General features: G+C 35.3%; 1 protein-coding gene and 1 long non-coding RNA gene across 2 annotated transcripts in view; one reads left to right on the top strand and one right to left on the bottom strand.

Moving 5' to 3' along the window:
• The window catches only part of LOC131802470 (uncharacterized), a 167,581-nt gene that overhangs the window by 92,661 nt on the left and 50,504 nt on the right, over positions 1–24,416 (bottom strand). The window lies entirely within an intron of this gene.
• LOC101891506 (uncharacterized) lies at positions 4,721–6,280 on the top strand. Its single transcript, XM_005176844.4, has 3 exons — positions 4,721–5,297; positions 5,365–5,546; positions 5,619–6,280. The coding sequence occupies exons 1-3, from the start codon at positions 4,853–4,855 to the stop codon at positions 5,922–5,924; spliced, it is 933 nt and encodes a 310-aa protein (XP_005176901.1). The 5' UTR covers positions 4,721–4,852; the 3' UTR covers positions 5,925–6,280.

Genomic DNA, 24,416 nt, shown 5'->3' on the forward strand with positions numbered 1-24,416 from the left:
ATATGGGAGCTATATCCAAATCTGAAACGATTTCGATAAAATTTGGCAAAGGTATTTCTGAGCTGCATTTGATATATTTCCCCAAATATTGTTGTTACAGAGTGCATATTATGGCTGCGGAGGACAAAAATAACAAATCGGAGGAACAATATATATGGGAGCTATAGCTATGTATGAACCGATTTCGATCAAATTTGGCATACTTATTTTCAGGCCTAATTTGATATATTTCCCTGAATATCGTTGTTACGGAGTGCATATTACGGCTGTGGGTAACAAATACTACAAATCGGATGAACAATATATATGGGAGCTATAGCTATTCACCAAATTTGACATACTAGCTTCTAGGCTTAATTCGGTAAGTGCCAAATTTCATCCCATTTGGGCAAATATTAGACTTTGGTGCACAATAAAAAGTAAATCGGACGAAGTTATATATGGGAGATATATCCAAATCTGAACCGATCTCGATAAAATTTAGCAAATGTATTTCTGAGCTGCAGTTGACATATTTGCCCAAATATTGTTGTTGAAGAGTGCATATAACGGCTGCGGAGGACAAAAATAACATATCGGATGAACAATATATATGAGAGCTATAGCTATATCTGAACCGATTTCGATCAAATTTGGCGTACTTATTTTTAGGTCTTATTTGGTTGTATTTGCAAAATTTCATACTATTCGGGCTCATATTACACGTTTGGTGCACAATAAAAAGAAAATCGGACGAACATATATATGGGAGCTATATCTAAATTTTTACCGATTATCTCCAATTTCAATAGGGTTCGTCCTTGGGCCAAACAAATGATATGTGCAAAATTTCATCTCAATCGGATACATGAATGCATAAATCAACTCAGAAAGTGATTCTATGGAGATCCTCAAACGTAACTATGGGTCTATCTCGCTTCCTTCTCCATGTTACAAACAAATTCACAAAGACATAATACCCTTACCACTATGCGGTGTAGGGTATAAAAATATAAATCTTCGAATCTCATTTTACTGGGAAATATATTTTTAAAATCCTCTACATATTTATAACTGGGACAATTACAGAAATTCTAGATTTTTTTAATTCAAAAAATAAAATAATAATAATAAATTGGTTGGGAAATGATCGGAGACATAGTTTACATCTTATCCCGTTGTTGGGAAGGCAGGAGTAAACCGATATATTCTCCAGTCTCCAAAATATTTGAATTCCTCATTTTTGTAGAAGATCAGTGCAGGAACTCGAGATCTTTCTTTATACAAATATTATGATATTTATATACACCAAATTATACATTCTCTTCGGGAGTAAAAGTGTGCGCAATTGTTCTGAGTCTAACTACAAAATAACAAAACTTGTTTCCTCTTACATAGTTTGTCACAGCCCATTATATGTGGAATGACTCCGAAGCTATAAAACCTTAAATTCATTTACCAATACATTTTCAATTTTATATCGACCATGCTACTAAAGCCAAATAGCATACACCAACAAGCCAACTGTCATCGTGCACACACACACATACTCACTCGCCGACATTCTCACAAAATGCCGGTAGTTGGAACACTAAGAAGGGAAGTGCAACCAGCCAACGTGTTGACAGCTACACAAGCCAAATTCAGTTAATCAGGTAACGTAAATTGGCCATAATACATTTCTTTTATTATTTGATGGACATTTTTCGAACACTCTTTACGCTCGTTTACACATTTTTCTTTATTCGTTTTTTTTTATCAATGAAATAAACTTCTAACACAAAGGCAGCCATGAAGGCGTAAAATGGAAATTAAAGTTTCATTTTCGTTGCAACTATTTTTGGCATCTGCGGCACACATTTCATTTTCTTTTAATGACAATTTAATGGTGGTGAAATGAATTTTCGATTTTTTTATATGCTTAGGGGAATACTTTTACAAAAATAACCACGCCTATTATCATGTTGGGAATTGACCTTGACACCAATGATTGATTACGGATTTATGCTAATAAGAAAATACAAAAAAAGGCAATATATTAGAAATGTTTGCTAATTAGAAAACGTTTTCTATCGAAATTCAAAGATCTATCTTAAATCTTGCGAAGTATGGAACAAAATATTGGATACTCGTTTTGTATGGTTATACCTATGTAGAAAGGCCCTAAAAGTATTGGCCTGATAACGCAAAACACTTTTGATTCCGAAAAGTGATTTTTTAAAACTTTTTTTTCTTAGTCTATTACTAGTAAACCAGTAAAGAAAGTCTTAAAGTCGGACGGGGCCGACTTTATGATACCCTACACCACTTTGCTAATTTAGTAGAGCTCCACATAACAATTAAAATTTTTTATGGGAGAATTCAATCATACACGCTTTGATTATAATTATAATTTAAAGTTCAAAGGACTAAATATGCCGAAGCATTTGTATCTTTTAAATTCGGACTTGTATTGCCCATTTGGGCAATTAATTTGAAATCGGATAAAAATATATAAGGGAGCTATATCCAAATCGGAACAGATCTCGATAAAATTTGGCAAAAATATTTCTGAGCTGTATTTTATATATATTACTCTGAATATCGTTGTTACGGAGTGCATATTACGGTTGTAACAAATCGGATGAATAATATATATGGAAGCTATATCTATATCTGAACCGATCTTCACCAAATTTGACATACTAGCTTCTAGACTGAATTCGGCCGTAAGTGCCAAATTCCGTTCCATTTAGACAAATATTAGACGTTTGGTGCACAATAAGAAGTAAATCGGACGAAGTTATATATGGGAGCTATATCCAAATCTGAACCGATCTCGATAAAATTTAGCAAATGTATTTCTGAGCTGTATTTGATATATTTCCCCAAATGTTGTTGTTGCAGAGTGCATATTACGGCTGCGGAGGGCAAAAATAACAAATCGGATGAACAATATATATGGGAGCTATAGCTATATCTGAACCGATTTCGATCAAATTTGGCATGCTTATTTTCAGGCCTAATTTGAGTGCACATGCAAAATTCCATACAATTCAGGCTGATATTACACGTTTGGTGCACAAAGAGAAGATTAGAAATAATTCCGGTACATAATGTCGCTAAAATCATCAAAATTCCGAATATCAGGAGGTACGGTTATATGGGGGCTATACTCATACTACTATACTATACTACACTATACTATACTATATCAATATACTTCAATTCATTTGGAAGCTAGAGTGATTTCCACAGACTGAGAGACCGACAGACGGACGGACATTGCGAAATCGAAATTGTAGGTTCTAAAAAGTATATTTCGAGGTGTTACAAATGGAATGACACACTTAATATACAATCCATACTGCTGGTGGAGGGTATAAAAACATTTTTTTTTTTTTTTTGGAGATTGATGAAAAATAAAAGTTTGAATAATCCAAAATATTGGTTTCTAAATTCAATTCCATAGATTTTTCCAAATAATTATATATGCCTTAGCGGTTTAAATCATTTAACATTGGTAACTATGTCGTTGTTATTTAGGTCTCTGTTGGTGTTTGTGGTTAAGTTATGGAGGTGATTTTGCAAACGCGTCCAATATTTGTACAAAAAATACTATATGATACTAAATTTGGTATTGTGTGAAGGAATTAGACTGGTATCCCAAAATTTGTTATTTAGGTCTCTGTTGGTATATGTGGTTAAGATATGGAAGTGGGTTTGGAAATGCGCCCTTTTTTTGTAAGAAAACTTCTTAGTAATACTGTAATTGGTGTTGGGTGAAGTAATAAGGCTGAAATCCCGAGATTTGTTATTTATGTCTCTCTTGGTGTCTGTGGTTAAGATATGGAAGTGGTTTTGGAAATGCGCCCTATATTTGTACAACAGTGATATTTACATTTGGTGACAATATTTTGACTCCATCTTTTCCATACGTATACATCTATTTCTGTGATGCAAAGGGGTGTAGGATATCGACTTTTTGACTTTCCATACTGGTTTTAGGTTACGCAGGTATTCAAAAGTTATCGTAAAGGTAAAGAGGTGTGGGCATTTTTATTGGACTATTTTAGTACAAGTCCCGACCATGACCTATTTCCAAATATTTGACATTATATTTTTAATTTTCAAAAAAAAAAAATAAAAAATAATTCCCATAGTCAAAACCTAGGTTAACATTAAAACAATTGGAATGTGCGAAAGAAGCTTAGCACAACAATCATAAATTTGACTGACTAGTCAGTCAAGCAGCCAGCCAGACAACAGCCACACATACCAATCGCTGCTATTGGCCCAAACTACCAATGAGGAAATGAAGTAATTCTTAGGCCAAACACGATTAAGTGAAATTGTGGTCAAAAAATATTGTATAACGGTACGATGGTAAAACTAACCAACTATTATGGTCAAAGAGCACAAAGAGAATACTGGTCAATGATGGAGAGCACAAGAGAGTGAGAGCCAGAGAGTTAGGGTGTGGATTTTTGATCGGCTAACTGGCCAATCAAATGCCACAAAGCCACGAAATGTACAACAAATTGCCTGGCCAAAAACTGATAGAAAAGAAAAGTATTTCTTTGTAACTTTGAAGAGTATCGTGGCTTTTAAATGGTGGGAGCCATTGCTCTTGCACTTCGACATACCCGAGAAGAGGGGAGCGTTTAATTGAAATTGAGCAAAATCAAAGACCATTTAACAATTGTTAATTTTGTGTTAAACCATCCACCAACTACAACAAAAGAATGGTCGTATAAAAAGCACTGTAGCCACAATTGACATTTACATATTCAGTTGGTCAGCCGAAGGGTAATTGTACCGTAACTGAGGCGGATTTTCACAATTCATTAAAAAAAGAAAGCATCGAAAGAGAAGGATTACACAGTGAACAAGGATGAATAGATTCGTAGTTGTGGTTTTGGCCGTGGCCATAACGGCTTCGGGAGCTTTGGCTCATGCCAATCAGATGCCTCAATCAGCCACCGATTTGGCTTTTGATATGTATCGTTCATGTTTGAAGGATTTCAGTACCAGCTGCGTCAAACCCAAGGCCATGCAATGGTTCAACGAAGCTTTGAATAAAGATGAAATTATGATTACAGATAAATTATCGGTTGTTCGTACCGGCAGAATTGTCGGAAACAACCAGCAGCGTGCCATGGACCCACAAGAGAGAATGTTCCAAGAAATTGATAATTTCTTGGCCACACATTCGTTGCGCATCAAGGCTCCTGAATTCTTCCAATCGGCTGAGGCCCGCTCTTACGTTCCAGACTTTTTGATGAACAATGCTCTGACCAAGGGTGCTATTGTACCATTGGCTGATCGTGATGCTGAAGGTGAGTGAAAGTGAAAAATGTCAATTTAATTATTTGGTAATTTTGGTTTACTTTTTTCATATCAAAGGTCGTGGTATGATCAAGAAGGCTGTCCTTCCCTTCTTGTTGGGTCTTAAGTTGAAGACCACCGTTTTGGTGCCCATTGCTCTTGCCCTGATTGCCTTGAAGACCTGGAAAGCCATGACATTGGGTCTGTTGTCTTTGGTCTTGTCCGGTGCCTTGGTTGTTTTCAAAATTGCCAAGCCCAAGGTAAGTAGAAATATTATTTTATTACTTCAAGAGGATGACACTTTATTCCATGGTTTTTTTGTTATTTTAAAGATTGTCAACTATGAAGTTGTCCACTACCCCCATCATCATGAACACATCGAACACGTACCCCATCACTATGAACATGTTGAACACATTGTACCCCACCATGTGGAACATATTGTGCCCCACCACTTGGATCACCACTTAGATCATCATTCCATTGAACATCACTTGGAATTGCCCCATCATGTTGAACATGTTGAGCACATCGAGCATGCTGCCCCCGCCTGGGATCCACATGCCTGGGCCCGTTCATCTCAGGAAAGTCACGGTGACGCCCAAGATATAGCTTTTGCTGGACAAAAGAAACGTTAAGTTCTCCACACAGCAGCTGTGTAGGCTAACGTAACGCCGACACCGACATCACCACCACCAACACCTTAGATAATGACGATGACAACGACCAGACGAAGCCTCATTTCATTGATATCTGATGAAAAAAAGTGTTAATTTATTTATTTATTGCATTTAGTTTTTAGGTATTGAAATTATGCAAATTTCCAAAGATTTGTTTCGGAAAACACGAACCAACCAGTCGTGTAGAATATTGTAGAGCAGTTGTACAAAGTGACATGCATTATTTATTTTTGTAAATAGTTATTTATTTTTTTATATGTTCATAAAATGAATCGCAAAAAAAAAGAAAAGCAAATTTGAAAAAATTATTAAAACGGGTAGTTTTTCTGTGAATGAAATGTCAAAAAAAAAATAATCGGAAAGCAAAGCATATTTTTATGCTCACACTTTGATTTTTCAAGACCCGATGGACCTTTTATAATATAATAGAATCTATACCACCATGGTAAACAAATAGTTCAACAAATCTTGGAGATAATGCCAAATGCAGGCAGGTGACACAATTGCAAAAACTGCTTAAATTTTAAGACAACAACTTATAGCGACCATATCTTCTGCCGTCGTATTTTTAAAAGAGTGGATGCTTATCTACACTGTAATATTAAATGAAAAAAATGTCGGAAATAGCATCAAATTTTAGAATAAGTTTAGATTTGTTGGAATTGGTCATATTGGAATAACTTTTCTTTCTGGAAAATTCTCACCAGCAAACAACGCTAGTAAACAACATTATGAGCTATCACTGGAATAAGTTTAACAGCTGTCGGACGAATGGCTAAGAAATTATAGCAGTCTGAAGTTAGTTGCAGTCTTTTCATCTCACCCTGTATGTTCTATCCGATTTGGTGTTTAAGGGATAACATTTGTAATATGCATTCCGTACGAATGATATTTGGTACCCAATATCACCTCTGCCAATCTTTATCAAGATCGGTTCAGATTTGGAGCTCCCAAACATATCTTCAACCGATTTCGGGTTAATTGTGCACCAATAGGCCAGTATCTGTCCAAAAATCCTGGGTTTTTGTACATCCTACCGAATTCAGTCTAGAAGCAAGTACATCAAATTTATGAGAAAATCGGTTCACATATAGCTATATCTCCCATATACGTGTTTCATCCGATTTAGTTCTTAAATCCATCACATTTGTAAAATGCATTCGACAACAATGAAATTTGGTACCCGATATCTTATAGAACTCGGTAATACCTTTGCCACATTTTATCTTGAACGGCTAAGATTTGGATATAGCTCCCATACATATCCTTAATCCGATTTCAGGCTTATTGTGCAAATAATGGCTAATATCAGCTCAAATCGGGTGAATTTCGGCACGTACGATTCCATTTTGTGAAACTCGGCTGCGATATATTATTTTTTATATAATCCTTCTCCAAGTCATATCATGCGCTCCATAGCAAACTATAACTGCTCAAAATCCAAATGGTGATTGGTGGTATGATCTACTTGAAATAAACTCTTTTGTTACGGTAGCTCTAATAAACATGCACTGTGGTGTAGGGTATAATATAGTCGGCCCCGCCCGACTTTTGACTTTTCCTTACTAATTATTCATATTGACTGGCTGACGAGCGGACTGATATTGTGCGTCATTAAACTTAACCATAGTTTGATAAAAAAAATGCCAATCTGACTCCAGTGAGGAGCTACTTCAGCAGAAGTAGACATCAGCGTTTGCATCTTAAGCTGGACTCAGGAACTGGTTATTGGTTATCAGATGTGGAGCCGGATAACTAACCATAATTTTTGGGATTAACTTTTTATTGAAATTTTTATGCTGATTCTCTCACCTTAAGGCATTCTGTTTACAATATTCTCTTGAAATTGTAAAAGGTATCCTTAATCTTTGAAATTCTAATTGAAATGCTATTAATTGAGATCGAGACCATATTATTGTCTAGGTGTAGTCCCACTACAACGGTTCCTCTCAAATTTCTTTACCGATTTTCAATATATTGAATATCTCCTCCCAAAAATGTCGGTGTAGGTCCACCATTTGATACAGCTTCCAATAATGATCCATAGCTGGATTATTTTGGTGGTTCCAAATGCTTTTCCAAAGCAAATTAAATTTAACAATACAATTTGTCAGAAAATATGTTGAGCCTTTCTGCAGATTATATCCAATTGGTATTGTACTTTGGTTTGTAGTATCCTAATGATTTTCCATATTTTTAGGTCTGAGTCTCAATTTAGTTAAACCCCGGATTTTTTAGGATTTTAATAATTTGCAATATTAAATCCTTTAAAAGATTGTTCTTCCTTTCGAAACTTATCTTTATAGTTTTTTTTAGCTCGCCGAGCTGAATCGATCTAGCTATGTATGTCCGTCCGTCCGTCTGTCCATGTTAATTTGTAATCACTCTACAGGTCGCAATTATGGTCCGATCTGCACGAAATTTAGAATGGAGGTGGGGCTAGGGTCAGAATAGAACCCTATTTCTTTTAGAGATGATCGCATAATATTTAGGGGTTGAAATGGACCAAAAACTGGAAAAAATCCTGATTTTGCAGTTGCTCTACAGGTCACAATTATAGACCAATCAAAGCGAAAGTTAGCATGGGGCTGGAACATAGGGCTGGGCAGAAGCCTTCCAATTTTGATGGCCATCGGGTAATATTTAGTGGGTGAAATAGGCCACAACATTTGTGTTAAATAAAATTAAATTTTTCCATTAAACCGCGAATATTTTTAATCCCGGTGAAATCACAAATAGGCGAACAGGAAAGGAAGGTGATGTTAGTTAGAATGCTTATATCTCAAGAATGGCTGGACCGATTTTGACAAATTTTGTCAATTCTGAACGCCCTCTCGACATAAAAGTATAAAATCTAAAAAAATCGCATAAAAATATGGCAATAATGATCTTAATATAGATTTTGTTGTATTTTGTGACATATTTTTATTTTTTCATATTTTTTATCGCATGCGATTTTTTTAATTTGATTTATAATATTTTGTAATATTTTTTTCACCTTACAACCCCGCACGACTATAGTTTTTGCTTACTTTTTTTTGGATATTATTATATATACACATTGCAATTCCAATCAGTTCCCTATCAAACATCATACTTTGATTAAAAAAAAATCCGGAAAACCTTGCAAAAAGTAATAAATCTTTCTTTGGATTTATTTTTATTTTTTTTCAATTGAAACAAAATATTTTATTTTTAATTCAATTTGCCAAGACGGTAAAAAAATCTAAACAAAGTGAAAGTTTTATTCGTCTGCTGTGCGTGTACCTTTGATGTCATCTTCGTTTTCATCGAAAACAAAGTATTATAAAATAGAGCCAAATAAGGTGTCACTTATACAGACCATACTTGGCACTCACTGTAATCGGTATTGAAATTCAATAAAGGCAGTAATTGAATTTAAATATACAAAATTTTCAAAAAATGTCACACCAAAGCAAAAGAGATGGTCGGCCAACTGTTGAATTCGAATTCGAACAAGGGAAAAGATAATGACATCGGTCATAAGAAAATCAATGCTGGACAATGTTGTGAATAATAACATCTGATACCCTACCCCAAGCCAATTAAAATATCTGAAGACTTCCGTTAGATAATACCATTTCAAATGAAATGCAAGATTTATGTGGCATAGGTGTGGCATAGTAATTTATGTTTCAAGTTATTTTTGCCTTTGAAATAACAATGATTATACTACTTCAAATGTGAAATCGTGAAAAAATTGTTCCTATTTTCGTACCAAAGACTTAAAGTCTTCTCAGAAAAAAATACTATATGTCTATACAAAATTCTGAATATGTAAATGAAATAGGATTCACTCTTTAAGAAAATTTAATTTAAGAAAAGACACAATGATATACTGCATTGTTTTCACTTCTTCAATTAGTAGAAACATTCGTGGAATAATATTTTCGGTATAATAATGTTAAGAGGTCGTTTTTTTTATATTTTTTTTACAATACTTTGATCTGATTGCATGATGATCCCTAAAATGATTACATAAAAATTACCCAGATTTTTGCTGCCAATATTGCCGAAGACGCTATGTACCTAAAATTCAAGGATTCCAAGGAATAATAACTCGAATATATTAAAAATGGGCAGAACTTTTCTTTTCAATGTTCCATATTTTTTTGGCCTCCACAATACTATGGAGGTTATATTCACATTGTAATACTGTTTGTAACCCCTCAAAATACTAATGTCAGACCCAACAAAGTATATATTCTTGGTCAGCGTAAACTTCTAAGTCAAAGTCGATTTCCGTCTGTCTGCCTGTTATAATCACGGTATCTTTCGAACGAATTGAGATAGAAGACTAATATTTTGCACACATTGCTAGTAGGCATAATAAGTTCATAAATGGTTCATGTAGGTCCACGTTTTCATATAGCCCCCATATAACGCACCTTCAATATATTCGGTATTTTAATGATTTTACCGGAATAGTTTCAAATTTCGTAGTTAAATTTCGTATTAGGTATTACAATGTATGACAAAAAAGTGTCTGTGCAGGTCCATGTCTTCGTATAGCCCCCATATAACGGTGCCACCCAATATTCGTTATTCTGAAGACTTAAGCGACATTTTTTACCGGAGTTGTTTCAAATTTTGTACTTAAAGTTGGTAATGGGTACTACAACATATAACGAAAAATCGCGTATGCAGGTCCTCGTCTTCGTATTGCCCCCATATAACGATACCTCCTACATCCGGTATTTTGATAATTTTAGGTACATTATTCACCGGAATTGCTTTAAATTTCGTATTTGAATATTGCAATGGGTACTACAGCCTATGACAAAAAAATTACTTATGAAGAAACACGTCTTCGGATTTGCTACGGCCAAAACGTGCCTCATTGAAAGAACTGGTTTAGACTCTAGGTCTCTTTGGACCAAATCCGTTTCAGGACATTTGGAGTCGATCTAGCGATGTTCCTACGTCCGTCGGTCTGACTGGTGCGCACAATAACTCTCGAAGGGAGTATCCGATTTGATCCAAACTTGGTACATTGTAATATTATTATCAAACTTAGATCGAGTTCGGAGATGGGCAATATAGGTCCATTCCACCTTGTGGGGGTCAAAATTTTGATTAATTATAACTCTTATAAAATGTGATGTAAGAGTCGGATTGCCTTCAAATTACACATGTCGCAATATTTTTTTTAAACCACGGTCTGGTGTGAATTTGGAATATATCGGTCCACTCCTTCGGGTTCCTCCCCCACAAGGGGTCAAAATTTTGATTATCTGTGAAGCTCATAAGACGCGAAATTAACATAAGATTTCATTCAGACTCAACATTTCTATCAACACAAGATCTGTTATAAATATGGTGATCGGACCATTCCTTCAGGTACCTACCCCATAAAGGGTCAAAAGGTTTCGAATAACCGAAACGATTATTAAATTCAAAATAAGCATGCGGTTCTCTTGATATTTCACACATCCCATTATTTCTACTAACGCAAGATCGGCTGTGAAATGAGATCTGGTACTTCCCCACAAAGGGTTCAAAATGTCTTCAACTGTCTTCAAATTTCACACATCGATATATTTTTGCTAACGCAAAATCTGTTGTGAAGATGATAGATATCTGTCAACCTGTTCTGGTACCTCAACCACAAAGGGTCACAAATTTTATCTGTTTTAGTGAAATATTTCGATCCGCTTATCCTATTTCCACATTTTTCAAAATATTTGCACATATCTCATATAAGGTAGAAGATGACATAGTCCAAAATATGGCACGTTGTAATATTTATATCAGTCTTAGGTCAAATACAAAGTGGACAATATTGGCCAACTGCTTCGGTACTTCCCCCAAAAGGGGGAAAAGTTAGAATAAACATAATTCCAGGCTGGAGGTATAGATATGTAGACAAAACTAAGTCACTCCCCCGACAGCCAATTATTCCAGTGACAGCTCATCATATTGTTTACAAGTATACAAAAGCATTTTTGAGAATTTTAAAGGAAAAAAGTTTTTCGTGATGAAACTCAAGCGCGATAATGTGATTTCTTTATATTTGGCTGGAAACCACAAGTGGATATCGTTAGAGCACTCCAACATTTAAATGTGAATAAATTGTGTCTTTTGTGTCTCGCACCATCGCTCGTTACCGTGATACTGGTAGCGTAGCCCGACGTCAACGAAGTGGACGGAAGAAAACAGCGACATCACCAGAAATGGTTCGAAAAGTAAAGAAGCAACTTGATCGAAACCAGCGTCACAGTGGCCGAAAAATGGCTCGTGAGCTGAACATATTGCAATATTCCATTCGGCAAGTGTTGAAAAATTAGTTTGGGGTAAAGCCATTGAAATTCCAAAAAGTGCAAGAACTTACACCACAACAGGAAGAAAGTAGACTCAAAAGAGCTAAAGAGTTGCTTCGCTTGGCCGAAATTTATGAACTGCCGAATTTTGTTTTCTCCGATGAGAAAATATTCGTTGTCCAGCCGTTTGTAAACAAACGAAATTATTGTGTTTACTTGCCAAAGAGGTCAGCTGAAAATGTGCACCATCGGTTGGCCACCGGTGATGGTTTGGGTGGCCATAACAGCCGATGTTCGCTCTCCGCTCGTATTTATCAACCGTGGCATCAGAATAAATGCCGAATACTATAGCGAAAATATTCTGAAGGCTGCATTAAAGCCTTGGGCATGCAATCATTTTGGCCGCAGACCTTGGGCATTCCAACAGGACGCAGCACCATCGCACTCAGCACGCGCCAATAATGGTTACATAATGAGGTCACTGCGCCATTTCCAGCGCACAATGGCCACCAAAATCTCCGGATACCAATCCGTTGGACTATTGTGTACTGAGTACTTTGGATAGCAATGTTGGCACTAAAAAATGCCAAAGTGTCGATCACCTCAAGCAAGCGGTTCGCCAGGAATGGGCCAAAATACCGCAGAGCAACATTCGGGCAGCGTATGACGGTTTCATTGGCCGTTTGAAGGCCATAATTCGTACCAAAGGTGACCAATTTGAACAAATCTAAACTTATTCTAAAATTTGATGCCATTTCCGACATTTTTTGCTTTTGTTCAATATAATTAAAAAATGTAAAAATAATGGCATTTGACTTTGTTGCAGTTTTTTTATCTCATCCTGTTTTATACCGAATATTATTGTTATGTAGTGCATATTGCGGCTTTGGAGGAGTTAAATATCTGTTCCGATGAACTTTATGTGGGAGCTATAGCTATAGCATAAATGTAGTGGAATTCTTTAACTAATTTTTGGAGTTACCGACCAAAGTCGGTAAAATTTTAAAGCTAGAAACGAAATCAAAGTAGTCGTTGAGACCTACCGATAGATAAGAGTGTTTTCTGTCTTAACTTAGTTTTTATATCAAAACTTTGAGTTTGAAGGTTACCGATTTTTGTCAGTAACTCAATAAAAAAATGAGTTACAGAATCGCACTACTGATTTTCACTAAATTTGATATTGTACTTGCTTTTTGTCTATGCCAACATTCTTCCTATTTGTACTTATATAGTAAATTTGGTGCACAGTAAAAAAAACTCGGATGAAAATATATATTGGAGGTAAATCAATTATCATATATTCCTTGCTAGTACTTCAAGAACCCTTTAAATTTGAATTTTCAGAAGTGTGATCTAAAAGCAAAATTATAAAACTGAAAAATTTCCTGATTTTGCAGTTGCTCTACAGGTCGCAATTATAGACCAATCGACGCGGAAGTTAGCATGGGGCTAGAACTTAGGGCTGGGCAGAAGCCTTCCAATTTTGGTCATCGGATAATATTTAGTGGGTGAAATAGACCATAACATTTGTGTTAAATAAAAGTCAAATTTTCAATTCTGACCGTTACATAGATGCCGATAGTAAATATATCGGATAGATATAGCAAATTATATTCAATATATATGTGCAAATGAAGGGGATGTTAGATAAAATGCTTATATCTCAAGAATAGCTTGACCGATTTTGACAAATTTTGTCAATTTAGAATGCCCTCTTGACATAAAAGCATAAAAAGATGCCAATAATGATGTTAATATAGATTTTGTAGTATTTTGTGAAATTTTTTTATTTTGTCATATTTTTTATCGCATACGATTTTTTTCAATTTGACTGATAATATTTAAGTATACATTTTGTAATATTTTTTCACCTTACAACACAGGTTGTGGTTATTATATACAGATTGCAATTATCGTCCAATCCTCACGAAAATTTTCACAAGAGCAGGACTAGGCTTAGAATTTAGGGGTTTAAATGGACCAACAACTGAAAATATTCATGATCTTGCAGCCGCTATAAAGGTCACATATGGAAACCTAAGAACACGAAATCTAGCATGAAGTTAAAGTTTAGAACAGCGGGTCCAATGGACCACTACTACTACTTTCCCGATCACATAATTGAAACCAATCGATACGGAATTTTGCATGAGAAAGAGAGAGAGAGTTAAAGACAGGGAAGAAGTCTAGCATTTTGGATGACCATTTATTATATTTAGCTGTAAAATTAACCACAACAACTAACAGCACGACGCAGTGCGTAAATATTGGACAAATGTCCCTGGTCAAAATGCTAAGGGTAATATCTGGGCAGTGCTCTATGGCATAATATCAAAAGCGAAATCTTCCAAAAAGGATTTGGACATAAGGGGGCTTCTAACATATTGTGGTGTTGTAGGGTATCACATGGTCTGCCCCCCACGACAATAGCCTTTGCTTACTTGTTTTTTTAATAAAAATATTAATCCACTTTTTGGTAGGACAGCTTGAATTCATTCTTAAAACACAATTCGTTCTCTTGACCATCTCTAATATTCATGAATTCCATTAAAGTCTAGTGGTCTGCCTCGTGGCATGGCTATAATGCGTGCAACAATTTCAACAAATCAAAGAACAAAAAATATATACGTGCATTTATCTGCGAGGGTGTATTTTTAGCATTATTATGTATGTCTGAGTGCCTCAATTAAAAGTCATTATAATGCTAAAATTGTTTTACGCACCTTGAAATTGTGCTCGAAAGATGGAGAAATAAGACAGAGCCAAAGGTGGTCATTGTACGCCTCTGCCCACCACTACGGGCTTCCCACCCATCCTACCCTCTATGTCTTGCGGTACATGGCCAAAGACAAAAATGTGAAGTATAAAATTCAATGAAGAAAAAATGAAATTTTTTAAATAATTTCTGTTTTAATGAACGTTAAATAGAAAACAAAGCCAACCGATGCAGTTGGAATTTATAATAAGCCGAAGGAGATGCCACCTTCGTCAAAGGGGACGACAACAACGACGATATCACGTCTCCGTGAAAAACACCAACAACAAATGTTGGGAGAAATTTTGTAACCAAAACTAACTGCGTATTGTGCTCTATGTTTGCGTTGTAAAGTACAAACAAAATTCATAATTTTAACTAAATTCGATTTGAAATAACAATCAAAATTCATGTGAGTACAATCAATTGAATTCGACAGCTAGCCGAGCCAAGCCAATCGGCCAGAAGCGTTGAATGAATTTGAATTTTTGGCTAGTTATGGACTTTCATTTGGGCCTTTACACATCCACAAGGCAAAAATGTCTCGTACAACTTCCAGTGGCAGGGATAAAGTTTGGCACTTTGTTGTTGTCTTCTTTTGTAAATTTGGAACCTAAAAGTGCGTGCAAGTGTGACCAACAAAATGAACGAATTTACATACATACAATTAGTAAGTAGTACATGTGTGTAGTGTCCACCAAAACACTAGTGAGGATGAGCATAACGCAATATGTGGTTTGTAACAGTTACCTAACCACCAATTCGATGAACGGCGTACATGGACATGTTGATTGACATTTATGGTTTCATATTTGTTTTTTTTTTTTTTTTTTTGTAAAAAATAGAAGCAAGATAAAAATTGCATAATATTTACGTTGCAGTAGTAATACTTTATTTTGTTATGTAATATAATGAGTAATTTACGTAATTTTATGATTTATCGAGACACGAATTTAATGTAATTTTCCAGAACTAATGAGCACTGTTGTTATATATTTATATACAAGTGCAAAAGATATTCACATTGAAGCAATGGCTCATGTAATGCAGAATGGCAAAACGCTTCCGGAATTCAGAAAGTTGGAGCATATGTCCACGCTTTTATCCTGCTAAATCTTCCAAAAGATATAACCAGTAAGGAAACGTTTAAAACCGGGCGATTTTGATGATACCCAACACCAATCTGGCTATCTACAAAATTGGAATATATAATCTGAAATGACTTTGTTAACATTTTACAAAGGCATTTCAAAGAATTATATCTAAACACAGTTTTTCCAAACCCTGGACATGCATTGACCATTTTTTACCCTCCACCATATATAGTATGGAGGGTATATTAAATTCGTCATTCCATTTGTAACTCATGGAAATAACAATTTTAGACCTAACAAAGTATATATATATTCTTGATCAGCTTCAAATTCTAAGACGATTTAGACATGTTTGTCTCTTCGTCTGATAGTACTTTACCCCCTGGAAGAGATTTGCCTATATAGGTCCTCGATATCGTTTAGCCCCCATATAACGGAATCCCCGATATTCGGGGGATTATATAAAATTTCGTTTTTATACCCTCGTTTTTATACCCTCCACCATACTATGGAGGGAATATTAATTTTGTCATTCCGTTTGTAACTCCTCGAAATACTCATGTCAGACCCAACAAAGTATATATATTCTTGATCAGCGTAAAATTCTAAGACGATTTAGTCACGGCCGTCTGTCTGTCTGTCTGTTGTAATCACGCTATCTTTCGAACAAATTGAGATAGGAGGCTAAAATTTTGCACACATGTATATTTTGCCAGTAGGCAGGTTAAGTTCGTAAATGGGCCATTTAGGTCCAAGTTATCATATAGCCCCCATATAACGGTACATCCCAATATTCGGTATTTTGATGATTATAGCGACATTATTCACCGGAATTGTTTCAATTTTGGCATTTGAAGTCCGTAATGGATACTGCAGCCTAAGACAGAAAATTATCTGTGCAGGTCCACTTCCTCGTGTAGCTCCCATATGACGGTACCCCCGATATTCGGTATTTTGATGATTTTAGCGACATTGTTTACCGGAATCGTTTCAAATTTGGTATTTGAAGTTCGTAATGGATACTTCAGCCCATGCTAGAAAATTGTCTGTGCAGGTCCACGTCTTCGTGTAGCCCCCATATAACGGTACTTTAGGTATTTTGATGATTTTAGCTACATTATAATAACTTATGACAAAAGTTGCCTATGCAGGCCCACGTCGTAGTATAAGCATTCGGTATTTTTAAGATTTTAACAGAATTTTTAACGGATTTTATTTTTTGGAAATTTGCCAAATTTGTACCAAATGGTGGAGGGTATTAAAAGTTCGGCCCGGCCGAACTTACAGCTTTCTTACTTGTTTAAGTTCGTATCCATTACAGTCTATGGCAAAAATTACTTATACAGGACCACGTCTTCGTATAGCCCCCATAAAACGATTTTCCTTTGTGTGGTAATTTTCGAAGGTTTTTTGTTGAAATTCTCTAATTTACTTTAAAATGTTGCAGGGTATTAAAATTTTGTCCCTGCCGAACGAAGCTGCTTTTTTACTTATTACGAAGACGATATTAAGACTTAGAAATATCAAATTAAATAAACTTCTGGTAAGGAATGTTGTAAGAAATGGGCATCTAAAACACCCCAAAATAGACCTCTTACTACTAATAAGAAAGGTTATACTACAACGTTGACCAATATTTTAATTTAGAATGAAAGAACATTTACAATCAAATTTTACACAATGACTATGACAGACGAATATTCTTAAGCTGGCTTTTCCTTACCAAGACTGACTCAGCAAAAATTCTCATTACCAAATAATTGGTTTAATAAGTACATTATGGCACCAGCAACTACATACAAAACAGCCTATTTATCCCTTATTTATCATAGAATGTTATTACTCTCCAAACTATAAAGTATAATAAATAATTAACTTCAAAAGGAATATGTTTATTTTAAGAAAGCTTCACTTCATTTTTTTACCCTACAGTACTGGAATTAAACCTCAGCGCTAGCAAGTACCAAATAAATTAGAAAATACGACAGGTTTGCCAAAGCATATACAAATCCTTAAACAACAATTAATGTTCGTCAGAGTAGCTGGGTTCTTGAGGTGCACAACTAAAAATTCAACCAGTAAAGAAAGTCTTAAAGTCGGGCGCGGCCGTCTTTATGATACCCTACACCACTTTGCTAATTTAGTAGAGCTGCGCATAACAATAAAAGTTTTTATGGGAGAATTCAATTAAACACGTTATGATTATAATTATAATTTAAAGTTCAAAGGACTAAATATGCCGAAGCATTTGTATCTTTTAAATTCGGACTTGTATTGCCCATTTGGTGCACAATTAATTTGAAATCGGATAAAAATATATATGGGAGCTATATCCAAATCAGAACCGATCTCGATAAAATTTAGCAAATGTATTTCTGAGCTGTATTTGATATTTTTCCCAGAATATCGTTGTTACGGAGTGTATATTACGGCTGTGGATAACAAATATGATAAATCGGATGAACAATGTGTATGGGAGCTATAGCTATATCTGGACCGATCTTCACCAAATTTGACATACTAGCTTCTAGACTCAATTCGGTCGTAAGTGCCAAATTTCATCCAATTTGGGCATTTCATCTGATCGTACGTGCAAAATTCCATACTATTCGGACTGATATTACACGTTTGGTGCACAATAAAAAGCAAATCGGACGAAGATATATATGGGAGCTATATCTAAATTTTTACCGATTGTCTCCAATTTCAATCGGGTTCGTCCCTGGGCCAAACAAATGATTTGTGCAAAACTTCATCTGGGTAGGGCAATAAATGCGAACTGTACTTTGTTTACAAAAATACATGGACAGACTCAGAATGTGATTCTATGCAGATCATCAAAAGGAACTATGGGTCTATCTCGTTTCCTTTTGCCTGTTACAAACAAATGCACAAAGACATAATACCCTGACCACCTTGTGGTGTAGGGTATAAAAATCATGAATATGCATTGACCATTTTTATACCCTCCACCATACATAGTATGGAGGGTGTATTAAAATCGTCATTCCATTTGTAACTCATTGAAATAATAATTTAAGACCTAAATCTGTTGTAATCAGAAAATTAACACAAAGAGTTCCCTTTAAGTACGTTACTCCCTGGAAGAGAATTGTCAATATAGGCCCACGATATCGTTTAGCCCCCATGCAACGAACCCTCGTAACTTTTATGATTTCAGCCACACATTTTAACGGAATTATTTAAAATATCCTATTTTAAGTTCGTAATGGATTGTACAGTCTATGACAAAAAATGTCGTATTCAGGTCCACGTATTCCCTATATAACGATATCTCACGATGTTCGTTATTTTTATAATTTTAGCCAGATTTTGAACGGAATTGTTTCAAATTTCGCATTTTGTGTTCGTAACAATCCATAGATTGTCAGTTGGGCCCCAAGTTGGTAAACGTGATAACAAAAAAAAAAATAACCAAAGACTACAGTATGGCAGGACAGACCGATTAACGGTAAAGTTTATGTTGATCTGAAACTCTTCGGAGTAAATTTAACGGATTCCCTTAGGATTTTGGGATACATAATTGAACCACTTAAAATATCATTCTGAATATCAGGTTTGGTTTTTAAGGAGTTACAAATAATGAAATCAATCCTTCTATTAAGGTCATTGTTGACATTGGTACATTGCACCATTCGAACAATTGGCTTAAAGTCATATGTGCCATTAGTTATTATATCGATCCACGATATCGTACAGCCTCCATATAACGGTACCACCGATATTTGCAATGTTCATTATTTAACCTGCTTTTCTAATGTCTGAATTTCTACACAAAGTTCTTTATGAGTTATTTACCCCCTGAAAAAGAATTGTCTATATAGGTCTACGATATCGTATATCCCTCATACACCGGTACACCCCCCGCCTAATTATACGGTATTTTTATGATTTTTTTAAGCCTATGGCAACAAATTGCGCCCATATATCGGTACCTCTATGTAAGTTCACGTCTTCATATAGCCCACATATAAAGGCACCGTCTTTATTTGGCATTTTGATGACATTTTTTAACGGAATTGTTAAACATGTCATATTTAATTAGTTCATAATGGGTACTGCAGCCTATAACAAAAAATTGATTACGCGGGATTATGTCTTCGTATAGCCTCCATGTAACAATTTTCCTTTGAGCGGTATTTTTCGATGGAATATTTTGGAAATTATTTATGTTCCTTAAAAATGGTTGAGAGTATTAAAAGATCGGACTGACCGAACTTAGCTGCTATTTTACTTGTTTTCACACATAAATTAAAATTTAGTCAAATACTATCCAACGACCATCCAAAACAGTAGGCTTCTGCTCTGTTCTACACCCCATATAAAATTACGTTCCGATCGGACTCTAATTGTGATCTATAAAGCGAGTGCAAAATCATCAAAAAAGCTGTTTTTGGTCCATTTCATCACTATGTTATTTTGCGATAGTCTAACCCAGCAATAGGCTTGTATTCTGACCTTAACTTTAACTCCAAACTCGGACGCACTTATATATGAACATAGAATGCTTGATCGACCCAGCTCGGCTAGAAGGGACAATTTATATATAACAGCGTGGGTCAAAATGTTGTGGAATATAAAAATCAATTTTAAAAATTTTTAATGTTTGGCTATATCTTTTATTAAAAATGTAATGATAGATTATTTTCTGTGAGAGGACGATTTTTTGGGATTTTGGCCTACGTTGTAGCTGTATCGAAAGTGTATATATGGAACAAATTAAAAAAAAAATATTGTTTTTACAAATATTAAGCAACGACAGTCGTTTAGGCTAACCTGTGATACACTCTACACCAACACACTACCCTGTGCTCTAATTTTCCGCAAATCACATTTTCTTCAAATATCATTTAGTATAAGGGTATATTATTTTCGAAAACATAAAATGAAAAAGTTCAATACACTAGTTAATTTGTTGATTTCAGACTATATAAGTCTACATCATAGATTTCAAATCGCAGACGCTACTTATTCCAGTTTCACTCTTTTTGAGGTAAATAAGCTACGATGAAAAACAATTGCAGTCGGCAATCTTGCAATAAAAGTAATAGATTAACCCATTTTTGGGGTGGAATTTTTATCTCGTGAAAATATAAAGATCGATATACCAAAACGTAATAGGATGTTTATTGCGCGGCGTTTGTATGCATTTTTATACCCTACACCACAAGGTGGTTAAGGTATTATGTCTTTGTGCTTTTGTTTGTAACAGGCAAAAGAAAACGATATAGACGCATAGTTCCTTTTGATGATCTGCATAGAATCACATTCTCCGTCCATTCATTCGTCCATTCATTCGTCCGTCTTTCCACGTATTTTTGTAAACAAAGTACAGGTCACATTTGTTGCCCGATCAAGATAAAATTTTGAACAAGTCATTTTTTTTGGCCCAAAGACGGACCCTGTATCTTCGTCCGATTTGCCTTTTATTGTGCGCCAAGCGTGTAATATTAGTCTAAATGGGATAGAATTTGACACATACGTCAAATTTGGTGAAAATGGGTTCAGATATAGCTATAGCTCCCATATATTGGTTTCATCCGATTTGTTGTTTAAGTTCCTCACATTCGTAATATGCACCCCAAGAGAATGATGTTTGGTATCTTATAGAGCTCGGAAATACCTTTGAAAATCTTATAAAGATCGGCTAAGATTTTTATATAGCTCCCATATATATAATTAATCCGATATCAGGTTTATTGTTCAAATACTGTAGAACATAAAATAGTCGGCCTCAACCGACTTTTGAATATTCCTTACTTGTTTTTAATAAAAAAAAAACAAGTTAGAAAGCAGCAAGTTCGGATGGGCCGAACTTTTAATACCCTCCACCATTTGGAACGAATTTGGAAATTTTCAAAAAATCAAATCCTAAAAAAATTCTGCTTAAATTTTAAAAATACCGAATATAGATGTTTTATTGGAGTCTATAAGACGTGGACCTACATAGGCATTGTTTGTCATAAGCCATTACCATATTCAAATTCGAAAACTTGAAATAAACGGTGAATAATGTAGCTAAAATCATCAAAACATCGTTTATAGGGAAGTACCGTTATATCGGAGCTGTGCGAAGACCTGGACCAGCGTAGATATTTTTCTGTCCATTACGAAGTTCAAACACGACATCTCAAATAATTTCGGTAGTCATTGTACCTAAACTCGTCAAAATACCGAATAAAGGGAGGTACTGATATATGGGGCATATACGAAAACCTTGACCTGCTCAGACAATTTTCTGTCACAGACTGTAGTTCCCATTACGAACTCCAAATACGTAATTTGAAACAATTCCGATGAATAATGACGCTAAAATCATCAAAATAACGAATTTTGGGAGGTACCGTTATATGGGGGCTATACGAAGACGTGGACCTGCACCGACAATTTTCTGTTATGTTGTAGTATTCATTACGAACTTCAAATACCACATAAAACAATTCCGGTGAATAATGTCGCTAAAATCATCACAATACCGAATGTCGGGAGGCATCGTTATATGGGGGCTATACGAAGACGTGGGCCTGCCCAGATAATGTTCTGTCTTAGGCTGTAGTATCCATTTCGAACTTCAAATTCCAAATTTGAAACAATTCCGGTGAATAGTGTCGCTAAAATCATCAAAATTCCGAATATCGGGAGGTACCGTTATGTGGGGGCTCTACGAAGACCTGGACCTACATGGCGCATTTACGAACTTAACCTGCCTACTGGAAAAATAAACATGTGTGCCAAATTTTAGCCTTCTATCTCAATTCGTTCGAAAGATAGCATGATTACAACAGAAAGACAGACGGACATGGCTAAATCGACTTAGAATTTTACGCTGATCAAGAATATATATACTTTGTTGGGTCTGACATGAGTATTTCGAGGAGTTACAAACGGAATGACAAAGTTAATATACCCTCCATAGTATGGTGGAGGGTATAACAAGTGTAAAGGTGAAATTAACTTATGCCTTTCATTTTTGATATTTTTTGTGGATAGTTCATTGGTTATCTCAGTCTCATTGCGTCTCTGGACAGTACAGTTTAAGGATTTATTAGGTTATCTAATCAAGACCAGATCATCGGCTTGTTTGTCTGCCAGTCTGGTGTTCACCGCAATTCTCGAGGGGAGTGTGTGATTTTGTCAAAATTTGATACATCGTAATATTTTTATGGACTTTAGAGTTTGGAAATGGGAAATATTGGCCTACTCTTTGTCCAAAGGTATCACATCGCTATGTAAGAAATTAATTAGTACATACGAGTTAAAACTTTTTTTATTGGTTTGCGCTGAAAACTGTTAAAAACTAGTTTAAAGCCTCAAAACTCTCAAGGTGTAACCCCAAAGCCCACATCAAGGATTCAATACTTATGGTTTAGGTCAAATATTAAAGTTCTCCATCCAAATTATTTCTACACCTGTTCAACAAACTTCGTTGATATATTACACATATTTATTTTTCTACATTTTTTTTTCTATTGCAGCTTATGTTAAGAGGATTTTCCTACAGAAGCCATATAAAGTTTAAACAGCAAATGCTGCAGCCGAATATATCAAAATGAATTGTTCAAGGTTCCGGGAATATGCCTAAATGTTCTAGGAAAATACGCATCCAAACCATAAAAGTTATTTATACATACATATATCAAAGTAGAGTAATGTTGTATTCCTTGTTTTCTATATAATTCCAATGAAATTCACAAAAGTTTCCTTTTTGATAATGGCCAGACAACAATAGGTTCAAAGTTCATTTTGGTGAAAATGGAATTAAAATGAAATATGGTATTATAGTTTTAATCGCCTTACAATTATCAAATAAAAATTACAGACATTAGACCACTTTTGTGGGGTCATAAAATGGCCAAAGCACAACAAATGCACAATAACAAATAAGCCAGACAATGGTAAATCGACAAATACGATTTTTATTGAATAAAAATCAAACATTTCTTTTGTGCACATCAACGACAGCCAAAAAACGTGCGAAGCTTCCCAAATGAAATGCCAGCAAAAAGTCATGAATGAATTTTATGAGAAAACGCACACTCCACACAAACACCGAGCAGAGTAGGAGGAAGCAGCAATGGCATAATACCAGCTTACAAGATATTAAGTATACGTCTAAGTGGCCCACAAGTGAACAACAAGTCTATAATACTGTACTGGCTCTCTTTGGAAATGAGAAAATCGTGTTTGGTTTTGGCCAACCCCATGCCCAAGCGTTGTAGTTCACAATAAGCAGCCATGCTTGTCTCTCAGCCATGATCCCTAAAGTTGTTGCTGTTACAGGTGCTTGTGGCTAGCTGGC

Source organism: Musca domestica, unplaced genomic scaffold (genome assembly GCF_030504385.1).
Source record: "Musca domestica strain aabys unplaced genomic scaffold, Musca_domestica.polishedcontigs.V.1.1 1, whole genome shotgun sequence".
In the NCBI taxonomy this organism is placed as follows: Eukaryota; Metazoa; Arthropoda; class Insecta; order Diptera; family Muscidae; genus Musca; species Musca domestica.